The 17,076-nt window shown below is 40.6% G+C and overlaps 1 protein-coding gene across 4 annotated transcripts in view; it reads left to right on the top strand.

The window, feature by feature from the left end:
• The window catches only part of PHKB (phosphorylase kinase regulatory subunit beta), a 209,590-nt gene that overhangs the window by 183,118 nt on the left and 9,396 nt on the right, over positions 1-17,076 (top strand). For all 4 annotated transcript variants that reach the window (XM_084644484.1, XM_084644481.1, XM_084644482.1 and 1 more), the window contains 4 exons: positions 8,832-8,966; positions 12,945-13,074; positions 13,515-13,622; positions 14,967-15,107. In XM_084644484.1, coding sequence (XP_084500610.1) covers positions 8,832-8,966; positions 12,945-13,074; positions 13,515-13,622; positions 14,967-15,107 — 514 coding nt within the window. The remainder of the gene's footprint in view (positions 1-8,831; positions 8,967-12,944; positions 13,075-13,514; positions 13,623-14,966; positions 15,108-17,076) is intronic.

Here is a 17,076-nt window from a genome sequence, read left to right as displayed (position 1 = left end):
TGTGTGTGTGTGTGTGTAAAAAAAAAAAAAGAAAAGGACATGTTTCCCCCCCCCCATTCCTGGTATTGAGGTATACCCCAGTCACCAGGTTTCAAGTCATGTGCTGCTTGCTCCAGGCCTCTGCCAGTGAGCGACCCGCACCAAAGCTCCCTGAAGTGCTTGGGGAAAGCACATGTGAAGGACTGGTTCTAGATTTGCAGGGTGTTCGAGCCTAGGATGAAGAAGGATAGGGAAGCTAAACTGAAGCTCCTGCTGACGGAGGCAGCTCTCAAGCTACCGTCACAGCTGTCCTAGTCTTACTCAGGGTCATGTGCTGCAGCTTAAGTGAGAGAAACACCTGCAGATATTGGCAAATCCCAGCACTGTTCTCCCTTACCTGTACCAAGGAAGAAATACAAAGCTTCCAGAGAGGAAACAGTCAAGGGAAAGTTTCCACCCTCTACGTCTGGGAAGAGGGTCAAGAAGGAGTCAAGTAGAGTGCGCCTGTCAGACCTCTTTCTGATTTCATGGTCACTGGGATGCATGTATTCCTACCCACCAATTCCTTTGATACCAGGAATCCTCAGGAAGATCAGACAAGATGCAGACCTAACAACAATAGCCCCAGCAAGGCCCAGGCAGTTTTGGTATTCCAACCTCATGATCCTGTCAGCATGGCTCCCCGATTGTGTTCCTGATACAACCAGATGTGATCACACAATTGGAGGGACAAATCTATACCCGAAGCCAACATCCCTGCATCTCACAGCCTGGATGCTGGCTGGCTGACATCCACTGACAAATTCTGCTCTCAACAGTTGAAAACATCCTGGTTTGCAGCAGAAATGACTCCACCAGACTTGCCTGTCCCACTAAATGGAAGAGTTTCTCAATCAGGGCATTAGATAATCATCTATCTCCCTTTTAAAGCACTGCTGTCTGACATCATAGAATCATAGAACTGGAAGGGACCTCGAGAGATCATCTAGTCCAGTCCCCTGCACTCATAGCAAGACTAATTATCTAGACCATTCTTGATAGGTGTTTGTCTAACCTGCTCTTAAAAATCTCCGATGATGGAGATTCCACAGTCTCCCTAGGCAATTTATTCCAGTGCTTAACCACCCTGACAGGAAGTTTTTCCTGATGTCCAATCTAAACCTTCCTTGCTTCAATTTAAGCCCATTGCTTCTTGTCCTATCCTCAGCAGTTAAGAAAAACAATTTTTCTTCCTCCTCCTCCTTGTAACAACCTTTCACATACTTGAAAACTGTTATCATGTCTCCTCTCAGTCTTCTCTTTTCCAGACTAAACAAACCAATTTTTTCAATCTTCCCTTATAGGTCATGTTTTCTAGCCCTTTAATCATTTTTGTTGCTCTTCTCTGGACTCTCTCCAATTTGTCCACATCCTTCCTGAAATGTGGCGTGCAGAACTGGACACAATACTCCAGTTGAGGCCTAATCAGAGCGGAATAGAGTGGAAGAATTACTTCTTGTGTCTTGCTTATTACAGTCCTGCTAATACATCCCAGAATGATGTTCTCTTGTTTTGCAACAGCATTACACTGTTGACTCATATTTAGCTTGTGGTCCACTATGATCCCCAGATTCCTTTCTGCAGTACTCCTTCCTAGGCAGTCATTTCCTGGACTACATGCTCATCTGAAAGCATCTGAACCTCTCCATCAACTCCGTAAGAGTATACCTGGTGGCTATCTCTGCTCACCATCCTGTACTGGGAGGCCAAACTGTCTTCTCTCATCCAAGAGTGGATAGATTTCACAGAGCTCTCATTCATGTCATCCCACCAAAGAGACTCCATTGTGCTGAGACCTCAACATTGTTTTAACAGGTTTGACAGGAGCTTCCTTTGAGGTCTTGGTGACCTGCTTCTTGTACCACTTCTCCATGAAGATTGCCTTCCTAGTTGCTGTAACATCAGTCAGAAATATAGGAGAGGTTCAGGCCTTTATGGAAGGACCACTTTGTGTTATTCCACAAGGACAAAGTTACATGAAGACCTTGCTAGAAGCTTTTATCTAAAGTCATTTCTGACTTGAATATAAATTGGATGACCCATCTACCTGTCTTCCTCTCCAAGCCTTGCATCACATGAGCAGAAGCTAAACTTCACACCTTGGATGTCAGGCCTCTTTCTTACTATCTGGACAGAACAAAGCTGTTGAGAAACTCTCCTAGATTGTTCATAGCATTTGTTGATAGAATGAAGTGACAACCAATCTTCACTCAAAGACTGTCAAAATGGGTCTCGGATTATATTAAGACATGCTACATGGTGGGCCACTTAGACCGATCTGGACAGTTTAGGACCTATTCCACCAGAGCTCAGGCTGCCTCATTAAAAGGTGTCCTTATTTTGGAGATTTGCAAAGCAACTACGTGGAGTTCAGGTCACACCTTCACTCAGTATTACTGCTTGGTATAGGGCTCCAGATATGATGCCCACTTCAGTACAGATGTCCTGCACTCACTGCTTCAGTAGACTGAGTACCCACCTCCATGATGAGTTATTGCATGTGAGTCACCCAAAGTGGAAGATATGTAGACAGTCACGCAAAGAAGAAAGAATGGTGTGTTACCCTACAATAACTGTGGTTCTTTGAGATGTTTGTCCATGTGTATTCTACAACCCAGCCTCCTCCCCACTACAATGGAGTTCCTAGCAATCTAGATAATCTTTTAGCGAAGGAACTGGAGAACAATTGCAGATGCCCTATCCTTTATGACCTCAGCCACAGGATGTGCAGGGCACAGGTAGGGCCCTAATGGACACTGCTACTGAAAAGGTTATGATTTTGTGTGCATGGAGCACATGCACACCAGAAGAGGAATACATGCCAACAACACATCTTGAAGACCACATTTACTGTAGGGTAGAAAACTGTTCTTTGGCAGACATTCCAGAAGGAATGTAATTGCAAGTATATGGATAATTTGCAAGGTAAACATGGGCAGTAGCAGTGTTTTCAAGTCAACTTATCTTTAGTCATACTAAAATACTGGTTTTATTAACAGTTCATATTTGATAGAGTCACTCATAAGTGCAACTGTTTTTTTCATTGTAAAACATACTTTCTGCAATGTCTGCTTATTCACATTACTCACCCCAGAATCTTCTTTAAACCAATCCCAGTGTGTCAGTGTTCCTCTCTGTTCCAAGGTTTCATCCTATAGATTCAATTTCATTTTACTGTTATCACCCACTTCAATAAGTAAAATTAACTTTCTCACAGAAATAGTATTCCAGTCTGATGATGATTTGATTTGGTGTCTCATTATTGATTTGTAGTCTGGCTTTGATGTTGAAAAAGATCAAGTTCCTGGCAGACCCATTACTGTAACAACTTCTAATCACCTGCTTTCTACCCAAGCTCTGTCACTCAGGTTTTAGCAGGAGATACTTCTAAAGGTTTATTATATCAGACATTTTTCATCTCCACATTTTATATGGTCAGAACACCTCACATAAGCAATTACAAACAGAAAATACCTTGTCGGTAAGTGAACTCCTATTGATGCCTGAACTGCATCTTTGTGTCTGTGAACCGATTCCAAAGGTAATTACTGTATTTTAGTAACAGGACAATGACATTGCTTTGTCCAGGCAAAGAAAATAAATGCAATTGATGTTCTGAACCCATAATCCACTAAAAGGAATTTCTATGAGTTTGCTTCTGACTTTTGATATGAGAGTTGGGGTAATGATAGATTTAGCCATGTAGATAGCTATCTTACTATCCATAAATCATCATATCATATGGCTGTCTGAATCATTATTATCCAAGTGCAGTACACAAACCTTCAAATTACCATGTTTTCATTGATAATATATCTCTTGTAGAATACAGCTTCCTTTCATGTGGGTGACACCTGTTTCTGTCTTTCACCCACACACTGAGAAATGGGGCACATCTCTCTCATTAACTCAAAATATCAAACCCTTGGTTGCATGGTGATTTTTAAAGATAAGCTTCAAATCTTTATTCAAAAACTTTGTGGAACATCCTAAATCACCAACAGACATGTATTTGTTAGTCTTTAAAAGTCAATATATTTTTTATAGTTGAAAATGACTTATCCTGCCATACGTCCTGACTTTGAGTCCCTTGCCACACTTGATGACATAACTAGCACAAAAGGGAATCAGGAAAATGTTCCTGGTTACTGACATCTATGGTGTCAGGGTGCTACTCAGGACTTGGCAGGAAAGTGAAGGAGGAATGAATGACTTTATATTCTGAACAAAATATCTTAAAGTGCACTTGTATTATTGAAGTCAGTGTTTCCCGTAAGATGAGGCATGCGTAAAGGACTACCCTCGGTGTGGAGACATGGATATATCTCTCATTTGTTTTCTAGAGTTTCAGAATTCATTTGTTTAAAAAGTCTCTAGTTATAGTTGCAGAGAGAACTTTCAGAACATGAAGTCTATGTAACTGATGCAATGCAGTGACATCTGTATGAGTTTGTAGAGTCTGAAACAATAGCTTTGAGGTGTGTATTGTCATTGGAATGGGCTTTAAGTTAGGTGTCAATGATGAAATTTTAAGTGTCAACATTAACTATATCATAGCTCATCAAAGCATGTAAGAAAGAACATAATGTATCCTATTTTGAAGATCTACCTCAGCATTTCCCAAACTTGGGGCATGGGGATGAGGGGCTATAAGAACTATTTGTGGGGTGTGGGCAAGGAAGATGTATACACTAGGATGTCTGAACTTTCAGCAGTACATGGTGGAGTTGCAGGGTTGGGGCATGTAAATGGTTTTGTTTTCCTGAAGTGGGGACTCAGCATTCAAAAGTTTTATAAACAGTGATTCAGTCTACATGCATACACAGAAACTGTGTGAATAATTTAGGGTTTTAAATGGAGACCGCAAAGATTTCAATTTGTACTGTGGAATCACTCTTAAAACAGAGGCAAACATGAGTGAGTTTGTCTTGAGTTTATTTGAATTAATAACTTGTAATTTTGACTACCGGGGGAGGCTGGGGGTTTGAGACTGCAAGTTTGTTTTTTTTAAAAAAGTCCAGTATACCCATCTGCTAATCATTTGTTGAAGGTGGTAACACGCAGCTCATGTACTATGAGCCCATCTTTGCCCAATGTATGAGTAGGCATTATGTACAGATTCTCAGTCTTGTTCTACTTCTTTTGCACTATTCTGGGGGTATATAGGGGAGTGGAAAACAGCTACAATTTCCAAACTAGGGTTCCCCCCCATGTAGGAGGGTCCCTAGCAGGCATATAGGTAGCTCCTATACTACGCCCTCCTTCAGGCCCAGCATAAGGCTTATGACTGGTGTGGGGAATGGGCCTGGTCAGGATGCCCTGCACACTTATCAGTCACAAGTTAGCAAGTGGTCCCTTGGGAATAATTGTCAGATGGTGGAGTGTACAGCAGCTTATTGCTGGCACAGAAACAGCCAGAGAATTGGGAAATTATAAGCAGTTTCCTTTCCAATTCCCTGCTACAAACATGGAAACTCTGAGAGAACTAAAACAATATTTCTCTTCAAATAGCATTCCTCTTAAATATAACAATACAAAGGCATACACAAATGGAATATCAGAGCTACATATCAAAAGGTGGGCACCATTAAAAGTATGTCTCTTTGCTTCACGTTCAATTATTGGCTGAAATAAACAACATCTGTCTCAGCCTGACTGAATGTATGAGCATATGAAAAATCAGACTTAATTGTTAGGTTATAAGTCTAGTATCTGTCTTTTATATTTTTAGTAACTATAACTTAAATTTCTCTGTAATGAAATCTTACACCTAGTAGAGGGGAAAAAACCTTTATTTATTTATTTATTTATTTATTGAGAGACATTCCACTAAGTGCAAAATCTTGGATACTTGTTTTATATATTGTCCTGTTTATGTATGTAGGTATGGATATCAGAACTAACTTGAAGGAGGTTGCTCTTTTGTTACTTTATATGTAAGGCCTGGAAAATTGTATTCTGAAGGGCATTGCTCAAGTTTTTAGCCTTTCATAGAAAACACTTTTAAATTAAAACAGCATATGTATGACACAGGAATTTTGAGGCATTTCATTTGTGCCAGACCCAAACATAGCTTCCAAGTTTCAGTGAAGTCTTGATATTAAGTTTCTTATAGAGAAAGAAAAAGTGATACAGTCATCCAAATTTAATAAAATCTGAGTACCACATTATATAATGATTTAAAAAAAAGTTAATTTAAAAAAGGCATGAACAATAAACAGTGATGTATCAAAATACATTGTGATGCTCTACTGATGGTGTAAAAGTGCCATTTTACTGATTAGTTACATTCTTGAATACAGGGCCAGCAATGCCTTTTCAAGAACATATCTGAAAGATGTCAGATGTCAATTAAGTTGAGGCTAACTAAACAGTAAACACAAGCTCTTATTTTGTGTTCAATCTGTAAAGTAGAAGACAGGTGACTCAGTCCAGATGAGTTCCAGTGAGCAAATAATGTCATTCTAATTTATACTGTATTGTAATGGAAACATGCCAATTTTTATAAGCAGTTTTAATATTCCATTAAACAATCCAAATATAATTTGCTTTTAACATTTTATGCTTTTTATGACAGTTCTTCTAAAAGAGAGACAAGGTAGGCAAGGGATCAACTTCTGCTGGTGGGAGAGATGCTTTCGAGCTTACACAAAGGTCTTGCCCAGACCTGAGAGAGAGCTCAGTGTAAGCTCATTAGCTTGTCTGTCTCACCAGCAGAACTTGGTCCAATACAGGGACAGCCCCAGGCACCAGCGTTCCAAGCAGGTGCTTGGGGCGGCGATCTGCAAGGGGCAGCAGTCCGTGCGCCATTATGGCGTTTCCTCGGTGGCAGCAATTCTGCGGCAGCCTCTCTCTTCAGCCGCCTGCGGCGGCAATTTGGCGGTAGCTTCTGTCTCTTCAACCACTCACGGCGGCGGCAATTCGGCACGCTGCTTGGGATAGCAAAAACGGTAGAGCCGGCCCTGGTCCAATAAAAGCTATTACCTCAACCATCTTGTCTCTCTAATATGCTGAGACCAACACTGTATACAGGTTCTTTTAAATGGCAGCTAATATTGATAGCAGTGTCTGTATGGTGAAACTCACGTTTTTCAGCTATGCCTATACAGTACAGTGCATTTTAAACACCAACTCTTCCATTTTCCCTTTTTTTGTGACTATGGATACCAGCCTTCTCTGTTTTTTATGGAGAAGGATAATATGCAAAATCATTAGGGATAACAGGCACACCTTAAATAGTGTGTTCAGTACCAGATATCATGTGCTATCCTGTCTTTCCTTTAAATAAATAGATATGAGTAGTCATAGTTTAAATCAGTGGGACTACCTTTGTGATTAACTGCTGATCAGTGAGAGTCAGGAGGTTATAATGTGGTTATATCTGAACAAAGTGGACTAGTTTGGGAGGTTTCCAGATACAACTTTTTAATCTCTTGTCAATTTGTTCTCCTTTACCACGGTGAATTCTCTTCCAAGAAGAGACTATATAGCCTGTTATTCCTACATTGCCTGTTGATTCATATTTATTCTCCCTGTTTTGGGCCATTTCTTGACTCCTAATCAGGCTCTACACTGCAAAGCAATGTAGAATATATGTCCAGGTGTAGGAGTCTTGCTGGCATCACAGAAATATCACAGATAGATACTCTTATCTGTGAAATTACAAAGTTTTAAGACTTGTAAATGTGTTTATATAAATAGACTGGGTACCATTAAATAATTTGAGGATGTGTTGTATTCTAAACAAAGTATGTATGAAAGTTGAATACAATGGTGAAAGGTGAATCCCTAAGAAATACTTGCTAGAAATAGACTTGTGTATTTCATTCTCTCTTCATTCCTTCACTATCGTGACTGGACAGAGACTCTAAGCCCTAAAACTACTTTTATTGAGTGTAATGTTACAGGATGCCTGCCCTAGAGGGCCAGAGCTAGTCAAATTTATTTTAACTAGTGACAGCAAATACCACTTTGTGCTGAAGGAACTGTGCTTAGTAAGAAAACACGGTAGCTGAGTAATCCTACTTCCCAAATTGACCTAGCAATACAGTGTCTTTTCATATTCATTATTCAGTTAAAGACTGTAGGACTTAATTGTCTCTGTAAGATGTAAAATAAGCCATTTTCCATCTCCTTTCTAATGGTTTGCAAATTCTGCTTCCCTAAGACCTAAGGCTGAATGTTGAACAGAAAAATATGATTGATTCCATAATTATTTTAATTAAATCACAACAGCAAAATAATTTTAAATATTAACTGACTTTTTTAATATCAGAGGACAGGTAATGTTTTTTCAGTAAAGGTCAGTGATATAAGAGGAAATTCATGGGGCAAGCATATTTTCCATGTAAATGGCACATGTACAACAATATTATTTTACAACCCATCTCCTAAAACTGTTTCAGTACTACTTTCAGTTTGGATAAAATACACTGTGGGAATCTGAACAAACTCCATCACAAAGTAAAATTGGTATAATAGCATCTTGTTGACCTAGTTATTGATGCATCTCTTGGCAGCCCAAGTTACATAAAAATGATCTTTCTGGGTTCTGTAGGGGTATTGTATCAGACCATTTTGTTTTAGGAAAGTGCACTTTTCTTGTCTTCTAGTAAAAAGCATATGTTCTGTAATTCAGAATCCTATATAAACATATATAGTTAAACTCAAAAGGAACCACATGATGTTTTTTCTCCAGCTATCTGGCCAGGTAGAGGAGAACTATGTTATTAAAAAGTTCTGTTTCATACATTTCAAAAGGTATGTGTTTTTGTAATGTCCTATAAATAAATATTTTCCTTCTTATATTTCAGATGGATTATCCATGCTATGAAGTATGAACTAAAAATCCGTGCTGGGGATATGCCACCCATGGATTTATACCGGCTGTCGCCTAGTGAAGTGAAGCAGCTTCTGTTGGATATTCTTCAGCCACAGCAGCAAGGGAGGTAATGAGATCTGAGTTTGTATCTCATGCTGCTATTCGTAATAGATTGATTGCATAATCTTTGTGTTTCTGAAATAATTTGTATGCATCTTAAATCACTAGGTATCTGCAATCAATAATGTTTCAGTCATACATTATGTATAAGGCTGTGAGACAGTCACGGAGGTCATGGAATTCAGGGATTCCGTGACTTTCTGGGACCTCCATGACTTCTGCAGCGGCTGGTGTGGCTGGCCCGGGGGCCGCCTGAGCAGCTCGGGCAGCTGTACCAGCTGCTGCTGAGGCAGTCTCGGGCCACCGCACCCCATCATCCCCCAGGAGCAGCAGCAGAAGTTTGGGTACATATGGGAGGAGGTTGGGGCGTGGGAGGGGGTGAGGGCTCTGGGCAGCGCTTACCTCGGGGGGCTCCCCAGAGGTGGCAACATGTCCCTCCATCAGCTCCTAGCTCTGTGCGCTGCCTCTGCCCAAAGGCATCGCCCCCGCATCTCCCATTGGATACAGTACCCAGCCAATTGGAGCTACGGAGCGAGCGCTTGGGGCGAGGGCAGCACGCGGAGCTAGGAGCTGAGGGAGGGACATATCGCCACTTCTGGGGAGCCGGGTAGGGAGCCTGCCAGCCCCACCAACCCCCCAACACCTGCAGGGGTCCAGGGCTGCGCACCACTGCCCCCCACCCTGCAACACTGGCGGGAGGCGGGGAGGTCCTGGGCTGCTCCCCCCTAGCACAAATCTGGTCCCAAGATTTAGTCAGGGGTATATAGTACAAGTCATGGACAGGTCACGAACTGTGAATTTTTGTTTACTGCCCATGATCTGTCCATGACTTTTACTAAAAATACCTGTGGCTAAAACATAGCCTTAATTATGTATACAGAGGTAGTGAAGACACACATTGATTTGTTTGTTCTTTTAGCTGTCTGCAATTTTTCTGATTTTCTTTTACGTCTAAAATTCTGCCCTATTGCCCCATAATCCTTGTGTGAAACTTTACAATAAAGTAATATTTGATACCGTAGACATTCGATGTGTAGGATTTTCCTCACCTAGCCTGACACTAGGAACCAAACAACATCCCAAGACTAGTTACTTAAGGAGTTTTCACCAGTCAGAGCAGGGTTTATTGACTGCTTGTTGATCTCCAACTGAGCTGTAATTATTCCTTGTTTAAATCCCCTGTCTCCTCACCATCCTCAAGCTCAGGTACATTGTCTGACATGTACCATCTCCTTTAAGGCTGTAGCACTGGTTTTTATTAGCTGCCAGAGAGATCATTTTTAGTTGGTGCATCACAAATGAGCAGGATAGAAGCTGAGGGCATTATCTCCATGCTGGTCACAAATTGATGTGGGAGACCGAGGTTACAAATTTCCTTACAGGCTGTGTGTTAGTTTAAATTTTTGCAATAAGGCTTGCTTACGTGGCTCATAATTTCTATAGTCCTTCTGGGCCATGGGTGACAGTCTTCCCTGTCAGTAAAGGAGATAGATAGCATACATTCACTTCACAGTTCACCTCCAAAGCATATAGAAATACATCTATGTCATTCCCATACCTGTAGCAAGGTAACCATTTAAAATCTATGCTGCCTCCTAAGGCTGGTGTTCAGTCTCTGTCCCCACTTACCAAATTGATAGGCACTGACTGTGCTGTAGCTTCAGGTCCAATTCATATCTTCATAGCTTCTTTCTCACACCCTGCTCACGGTGGTGCTGTTTCTACTCGTGCTGGCACTGGGCCAGCTCCAGTTTCTTTTCTTCCAGCTGCAGCTTTTCCTCCTCTAGACTCTGCTGATTCAGGGAACTCTTAATGGCATTTGGTTGTTTCTTCAGTCACTGTATACATCATCGTCCACACCAGGGGTTCTCAGACTTTTGTACTGGTGACCCTTTTCACATACCAAATCTCTGAGTGCAACCCTTCTTATACATGAATTTAACAGTTCAAAAAGTCTTTTGTGCCCGACTTCCGCCTGAAGCTCCAGCATGCCTGGAGGGAGACTTCACAGGGCTTGTTCCCTTAAGTTCTCGTGACTAGGATTATCTCTAAAGCCACTGCCTGCAGCTCTGTATAACCACCCAGAATTAAATAAACTCTTTGATCCCAGGTAGCTACTGGCATCACAGTAATCAAATAAACAGAGGTGTATATATAATATTCGTAATAATAATACAGATATCTCTTTCGTTCTTCACAGAGAGTAAAGGTAACCGAAACTGGTGGCTATTCTGTTACTCTGTTCAAACACTCAAAATGTTATAAGGTGGGAGTGTAAGGGTGTAATAAATTTTCTAAGAGTAACAGGACCAGCTCGTTCAATTATAGAAAACTATTCAGCACAGCACTAATTAAAATTTAGGTTACCTATACAAATTGGTTACCTATACAAATAATTCATAACATTTAGTTTTCTGACTTCTCTGCCGCCAATGTCTGGCGCATGCATACAGGTTAGACATAGTGCTCTCCTAAAAAAGACTTGTTAATTTTTAATAAAACAGCTATATCTTTGAGCTGAGAGATAAAGTATGAAATGAGGCACCTGGTCCACTATTCATTTTCTTCTGCACTCCTTTTTCTTAATATTAAAATAACTGAGGAAAACAGCACTTACCCTCAGAATTTAGTTTGGTTTCTCAGGAAAGCTCTCTCAGTTCAATACAGAGAGCTTGTACAAACTCCTGCTGCATGGGAAAAGATTTTCTCCTTCGAAGAGAAGACCTCTGAAGACTATACTGCTGCTAGGAAAGAATTTTTTTAAATAAATACTTAAATAGAAATATTATAAACTAACTATGAAATATTGCTACCATAGACTAATTTTATAAACTGAATTTACTCATTACAACCATTACCAGTTCTCACAGTTTTGTTGCTAGTCTTTCAGTGTTTGTCTTTCTTAAAGCCCCAGCCCTGGGAGTCATGTTTTTTTGTAATAATCTCACCTTTCTTTTAAAAAGAAACGTAAATTTGTAGTCCTTTATAATGGCAAAGAAAAGTTTGAAGATATGATCCACTAAAGGCTCAAAAACTGAATGACAAATAAACAGAATCCAAAATTTATTATCCTTTAAAATCTCATGATTAAGCTCATCTCATAATTCTGGGGGATCTGACTCATATTTTTCAATGTTTGTGGTTGGTAATACTGTACTACACTAGTCTACTAAACCCTTATGATTTTTTGTTAAATTAACTGTAGAATCAACTTCATAAATGTAGGTTTCTTAATTTCTTTAAAATTACAAATGCTGTAAAGCACTGGACATTTGGGATGAAGCACCAACAAAATTTCAGCTTACCAACTTCAATTTTTTTTAAATTACAACATGCAAAAATGTCTCTTCAACTTAGTACACTTTTTGCAGTCTAATTTGGAATTGCAGGGTTTAATATGGAAGCTGTACTAGTACCGTAAATTGTATTACATGCAGTAGAGGGGATAATAAAGGAAAATTTATACTGTAGTTGTATTAGCATAGATCATGGTTTCTTCTTTATGCAACGTGTATACATTTTGGTGCCATACACATGTGCCTGACAAATTGTATCTCCGGTAAATTAAATGGCAAATTTGCTTTCCCTAAACATATATATGTTTTCTTATGTATTATAGGTGTTCTGTCAAATTCTTCCCTAGTGCCTGGTAACTTCATTGACTTCGGTGAAGTTACAGCAGAGTTTAATTTGGCCTATGTCCTGTTCTGTGTTAAATTGATTTAAGTGTTAAATTTGTTAGACCAGTTAATAAGATAACATTCCAGACTCTAAATCATCTTGCTTTTGTTCTCTTTAGGGTCTATTTTTATTTCCATTTAAAATATTTAACAGGAAATGCAACACACACTGTGTGTGTATCATTGATGGATATTTACTGTTATTGCTTACCCTAATGGCTTATTTAAACCACAAAGAAAGCTTTGTTTTGAATCTGAAACAGATTGGTTTTTCAAGCCCTTCAGTCATTTTGTTTTGTCCACAGATGTTGGCTTAATAGACGTCAAATAGATGGTTCTCTGAATCGAACTCCCCATGGTTTCTATGACAGGGTGTGGCAAATCTTGGAGAGAACCCCCAATGGTGTAATAGTAGCAGAAAAATATTTACCACAGGTAAAAAGAAAATATTTAGAGAGTTGCACATTGGTTTTTAAATTACTGAATGCATTGCCATTGTCTTTTTCTTCTCTTTTCATGGAATGTTTGCTACAGCTAACAAAGGATTCCAGGTGTAAAATAACATATTGGACATATGGTGCTGGAAGAAGACTTTACATATAAGAAGCTTTGAGTTTACTATTTGCTTGTAACTGCAGTGAAAATATTTTAATATTCTGAAGGGGAAAATAAATCTCAGACTAGACTCCTAACAGACTGCCTTTATCATTGACTAGAAATTTGCTTCTCCTTTGATCCAACAGAACCCAAATTGTTAATGTTGGATAAATAATCCACAACAAATAATCCAACCAGTTCTATTAGAATTATTTTTATTGAAATCAAATGGTTAAAATATATGCAGCATTTTATTATTTGTTTTATTTCTTTTTCAGCAACCAACACTATCTGATATGACTATGTATGAGATGAATTTTTCCCTTCTGGTTGAAGACATGTTGCAAAATATTGACCAGCCTGAATACAGACAAATTATTGTAGAGGTCAGTATCATATGAGTAAGAGAAGTTTTATATATGTGACTTGTTCGTAACAATTTTGAGAGAGAGTAACTGAACCCCACAGAGAATTGAATTAACAGGAATGGCTTAAAATCACAGATAAGCACCTGCAGATCCAAACTACTATGGCAGTTTTTAGGACACTGTCTCCACAGATTTTTGTGTTTTATATTAAGCAGGTTCACATTAATGTATTTGGATAATGCATTTCAGGATGTTGGGGTCCCCACACTGCACCAAACAAAGCAAACAGTAGCCATAGCGTTAATAATACTGGGCCTGGGGAGCGGCAGACTTTTAAACAAAAAGCTAATTCCAAAATAGCACTATTTGCAGCCCCCAGCTTAAGCCATGGGATCCTTTCTTCAGAGCCCAACTGTTCTAAACACCAGTTCCACCTGCCAGATGACGACTCCTCCCTCCCATCTCTGTTGGGCAGTCCAAAGAGCCACACTTGCCCAATGAATCAACAGTATTTAACCACCAGCTACCTCCACCAGCTAACAAAGTGAGGCAATAGAGTCCTGCCGTCCTGTTATGCACTTTTACCCCTAGAACCAAGCCCTGGGCATGCTGTCTGAGCAAACCAGGGGGCAGTTCTCCTTTCAATAGCTGCCAGAGTATTTGGCCTCTGTGCAGCCACTAGTATTTCTTGCCTGCAACTATGAATCTGTCCCTGGATATTCCCTGGCGCTCAGGAGTTCAAAACTGTTTTGATCATGCCCAACAACTACTGGCATGTTGAGTACAACATCTCAACCTGCAGCTGAAAGATATGGCCTGGAGTCCCCAAGGACACAAATGATCAATATGCACTCCACCACCAATTGCTTGTCACACCCTTAAGGCCTGCAAAACAGTCATGCAAGTCAGTTATTCCCATTTTAAATGCTGTTATAGCTGCAAGTAATTCAGGATCCTTTGACTTAAATTTGTTGTTTGTTGCTTATACATATTCCATTGATAAGACATCTAGATTTCAGTTGTTTAATGTGTCTGATTATACAAATGCTTGCCCTTGCCTACAGCTAAGCCTTTATCTATTCCCTAGTATTGGTTATTTGCTCAGATTACTGTAATGATCTTTTGACTGTTCTACCTACTTCATCAATTTCAAACGTACATTTTTACGTAAAATTCTGCCTTTTCAATATATAGAAATTCAAAAATTATTTGTTTACACTGCCATAATGAAGATGTTTCTTCACGAATCACTTTATGGCTTGATTCAAGCATGAGCCTGTGTTTACAACGTCATCTTTTACGTAACCTGATTTCAAACTGGCCTAAAATTAAAGGTGTTTGTTTATTTTTTTTCTATTCTAGTTGTTAATGGTTGTATCTCTTATTTTGGAGAGAAACCCTGAGTTAGAGTTTCAGGATAAAGTGGATTTGGACAAACTGGTGAAAGAAGCATTTCATTATTTCCAGAAAGATGAGACCAGGCTAAAGGGAGTTGAAAAGCAAGTGAGTAAAATATTCACTTCATGTAAAATTTAGAGTTCTTCTCAATCAAAGACAAAATTTGGTAACAAATTGTAAATGTGTGAGGCTGAAAATAAAACAGACATACAGAACTCCCAAATGGAATCCATGAAATTTAATTCTATTTAAGTGTAAGCAGAGTCAGAATGAGCTCTACCCTGACATCTGGTGGTGAGCTGTGGAAAAGGATTTCAGGGGTTGATCTCATTTGCCTGGGCACAGCCCCCCACCCCCAGCATGATGGGACTGCTCACCCAAATGGTCACTTTGGATGCTGTGGAATCCCCAGTCTCTTTGTGATTGGGGCAGAATTGTTGTTATCCTGGTTATGTGAATCAAGGACAGTTGAACTGTACTTGGCATTTTATAAGTAGCACTCGCTAGGCAAGGGACATGGGTTCCAAAGCCTAGTGAACTGAAGAGGATGGGGACAGGTATTTGTACCTCGGAGTGTGGGCTCCTTCTGAGGGCCCTCAACACCACTTTGACCCTTCCTCTCTCCACTGTGTAATAACAGAGCTAATTTTGACTCCATTAGGAGTCTTGTTACATGCTGCGGAGCTGAAATTACTGATACTTAGGTCTAAGCATTAGACCTACTTTGGACTAGTGGTTCTGAGTGCACCAGCACTGAGGCTCCCCTACTAACACCTGAAATCACTAAAGAGCTGAAGTTACTGAGAAATCACTGAGAGCTGTTAAGTGGGCAGGGAGCCTGAAGACATATTGGTGAGCGGCTAGCAGGACGGCTAGCAGAGAGGCACAGCTGGCGGTGAAGACTGCAGTAGAACCCCATGGAGGGGTATGTCAATTGGCTGTTCACCCGAGCAGCGGAGCATGTAAGGTGCCTCCATACCTCCCCCCACTTCAACCCAGGCTGGGAGGTAAACTCTGCAGATGAACTTCTGAACTCTAGGGACTGCACTGACCAAGGACAGAATCAGTGGGAAGGGTGACTGTTGGGTTGCTGGACTTAAGACCCTGATGGGAAAAGGACACTGCCAAACTTACTTGGGGGTGGGTCTTTTGCTCATGGTTTGTGTTATGAATCCTGTTCGTGGTGTTTCCCCAACGTAATGTGGCATTGTTTCCCTCTTTTATTAAAAGTCTTTTGCTACACTCAGACTCTGTGCTTGCGAGAGGGGAAGTATTGCCTCTTAGAGGCACCCAGGGGGTGGTATGGAATTGTCCCAGGTCACTGGGTGGGGGCTCGAGCTGGTTTTGCATTGTGTTATTGAAATGGAACTCCTAGATACTGAACCCAGCCCTTGTTGCTGCTAACTCTGATGGGCAGAAGGGTTACATTTTGGGGGTCTCATCCAGGATTCCTGGGTCAGTACCCCTCACAAGCACCTGTTGAATGACCCACTACATTGGGAAACAATTGTGTTTATATGTTGAGGAAACTACTGTTTGTATAATGGCTAATATATCAGGTTTGTTGGGCCCCGGCTCAGCAGCCTCTAGCTCAGGGACCACAGCCTTGGCTGATGATGGGGCAAAAGCACTTGGGCAAACACTGGAAAAAGTTGTGCTGTCCCATGCTACTTCAAACTCTTGTCATAAGTTAAGGTTATTTGCTGGGGAAGAGGAGTTTGAATCCTGGTTAGAGCATACTACTGAAATGCTGCAAGAGTGGGCCATACCACATGCAGAAAAGCAAAGATGTCTAACAGAGAGTCTTGGTGGCCCAGCATTAGATGTGATTCGCACCCTGAAGCTCATTGACCCTGGGGTCAGTGTGAAGGACTGCCTAGAGGCCCTTGAACACACCTTTGGGAGCGTAGAGGGCCCTGAAGACAGCTACTGTAAGTTCCTTATTTCCCGACAGCAAAGGGGTGAAAAGGCTTCAGCCTATATACAGAGGCTGAAGAGACTGCTTCAGAGAGCTGTCATGAGGGGAGCAGTGACTGCTGAGCAGATGGATCAGACCAGACTGGCTCAAATTGTA

The sequence above is a fragment of the Lepidochelys olivacea genome, assembly GCF_965140295.1.
Source record: "Lepidochelys olivacea isolate rLepOli2 genome assembly, chromosome: 12".
NCBI classification, from domain to species: Eukaryota; Metazoa; Chordata; order Testudines; family Cheloniidae; genus Lepidochelys; species Lepidochelys olivacea.
Note: the sequence above shows the minus strand (reverse complement) of the source record. Positions and strands in the feature narration are given on the sequence as shown.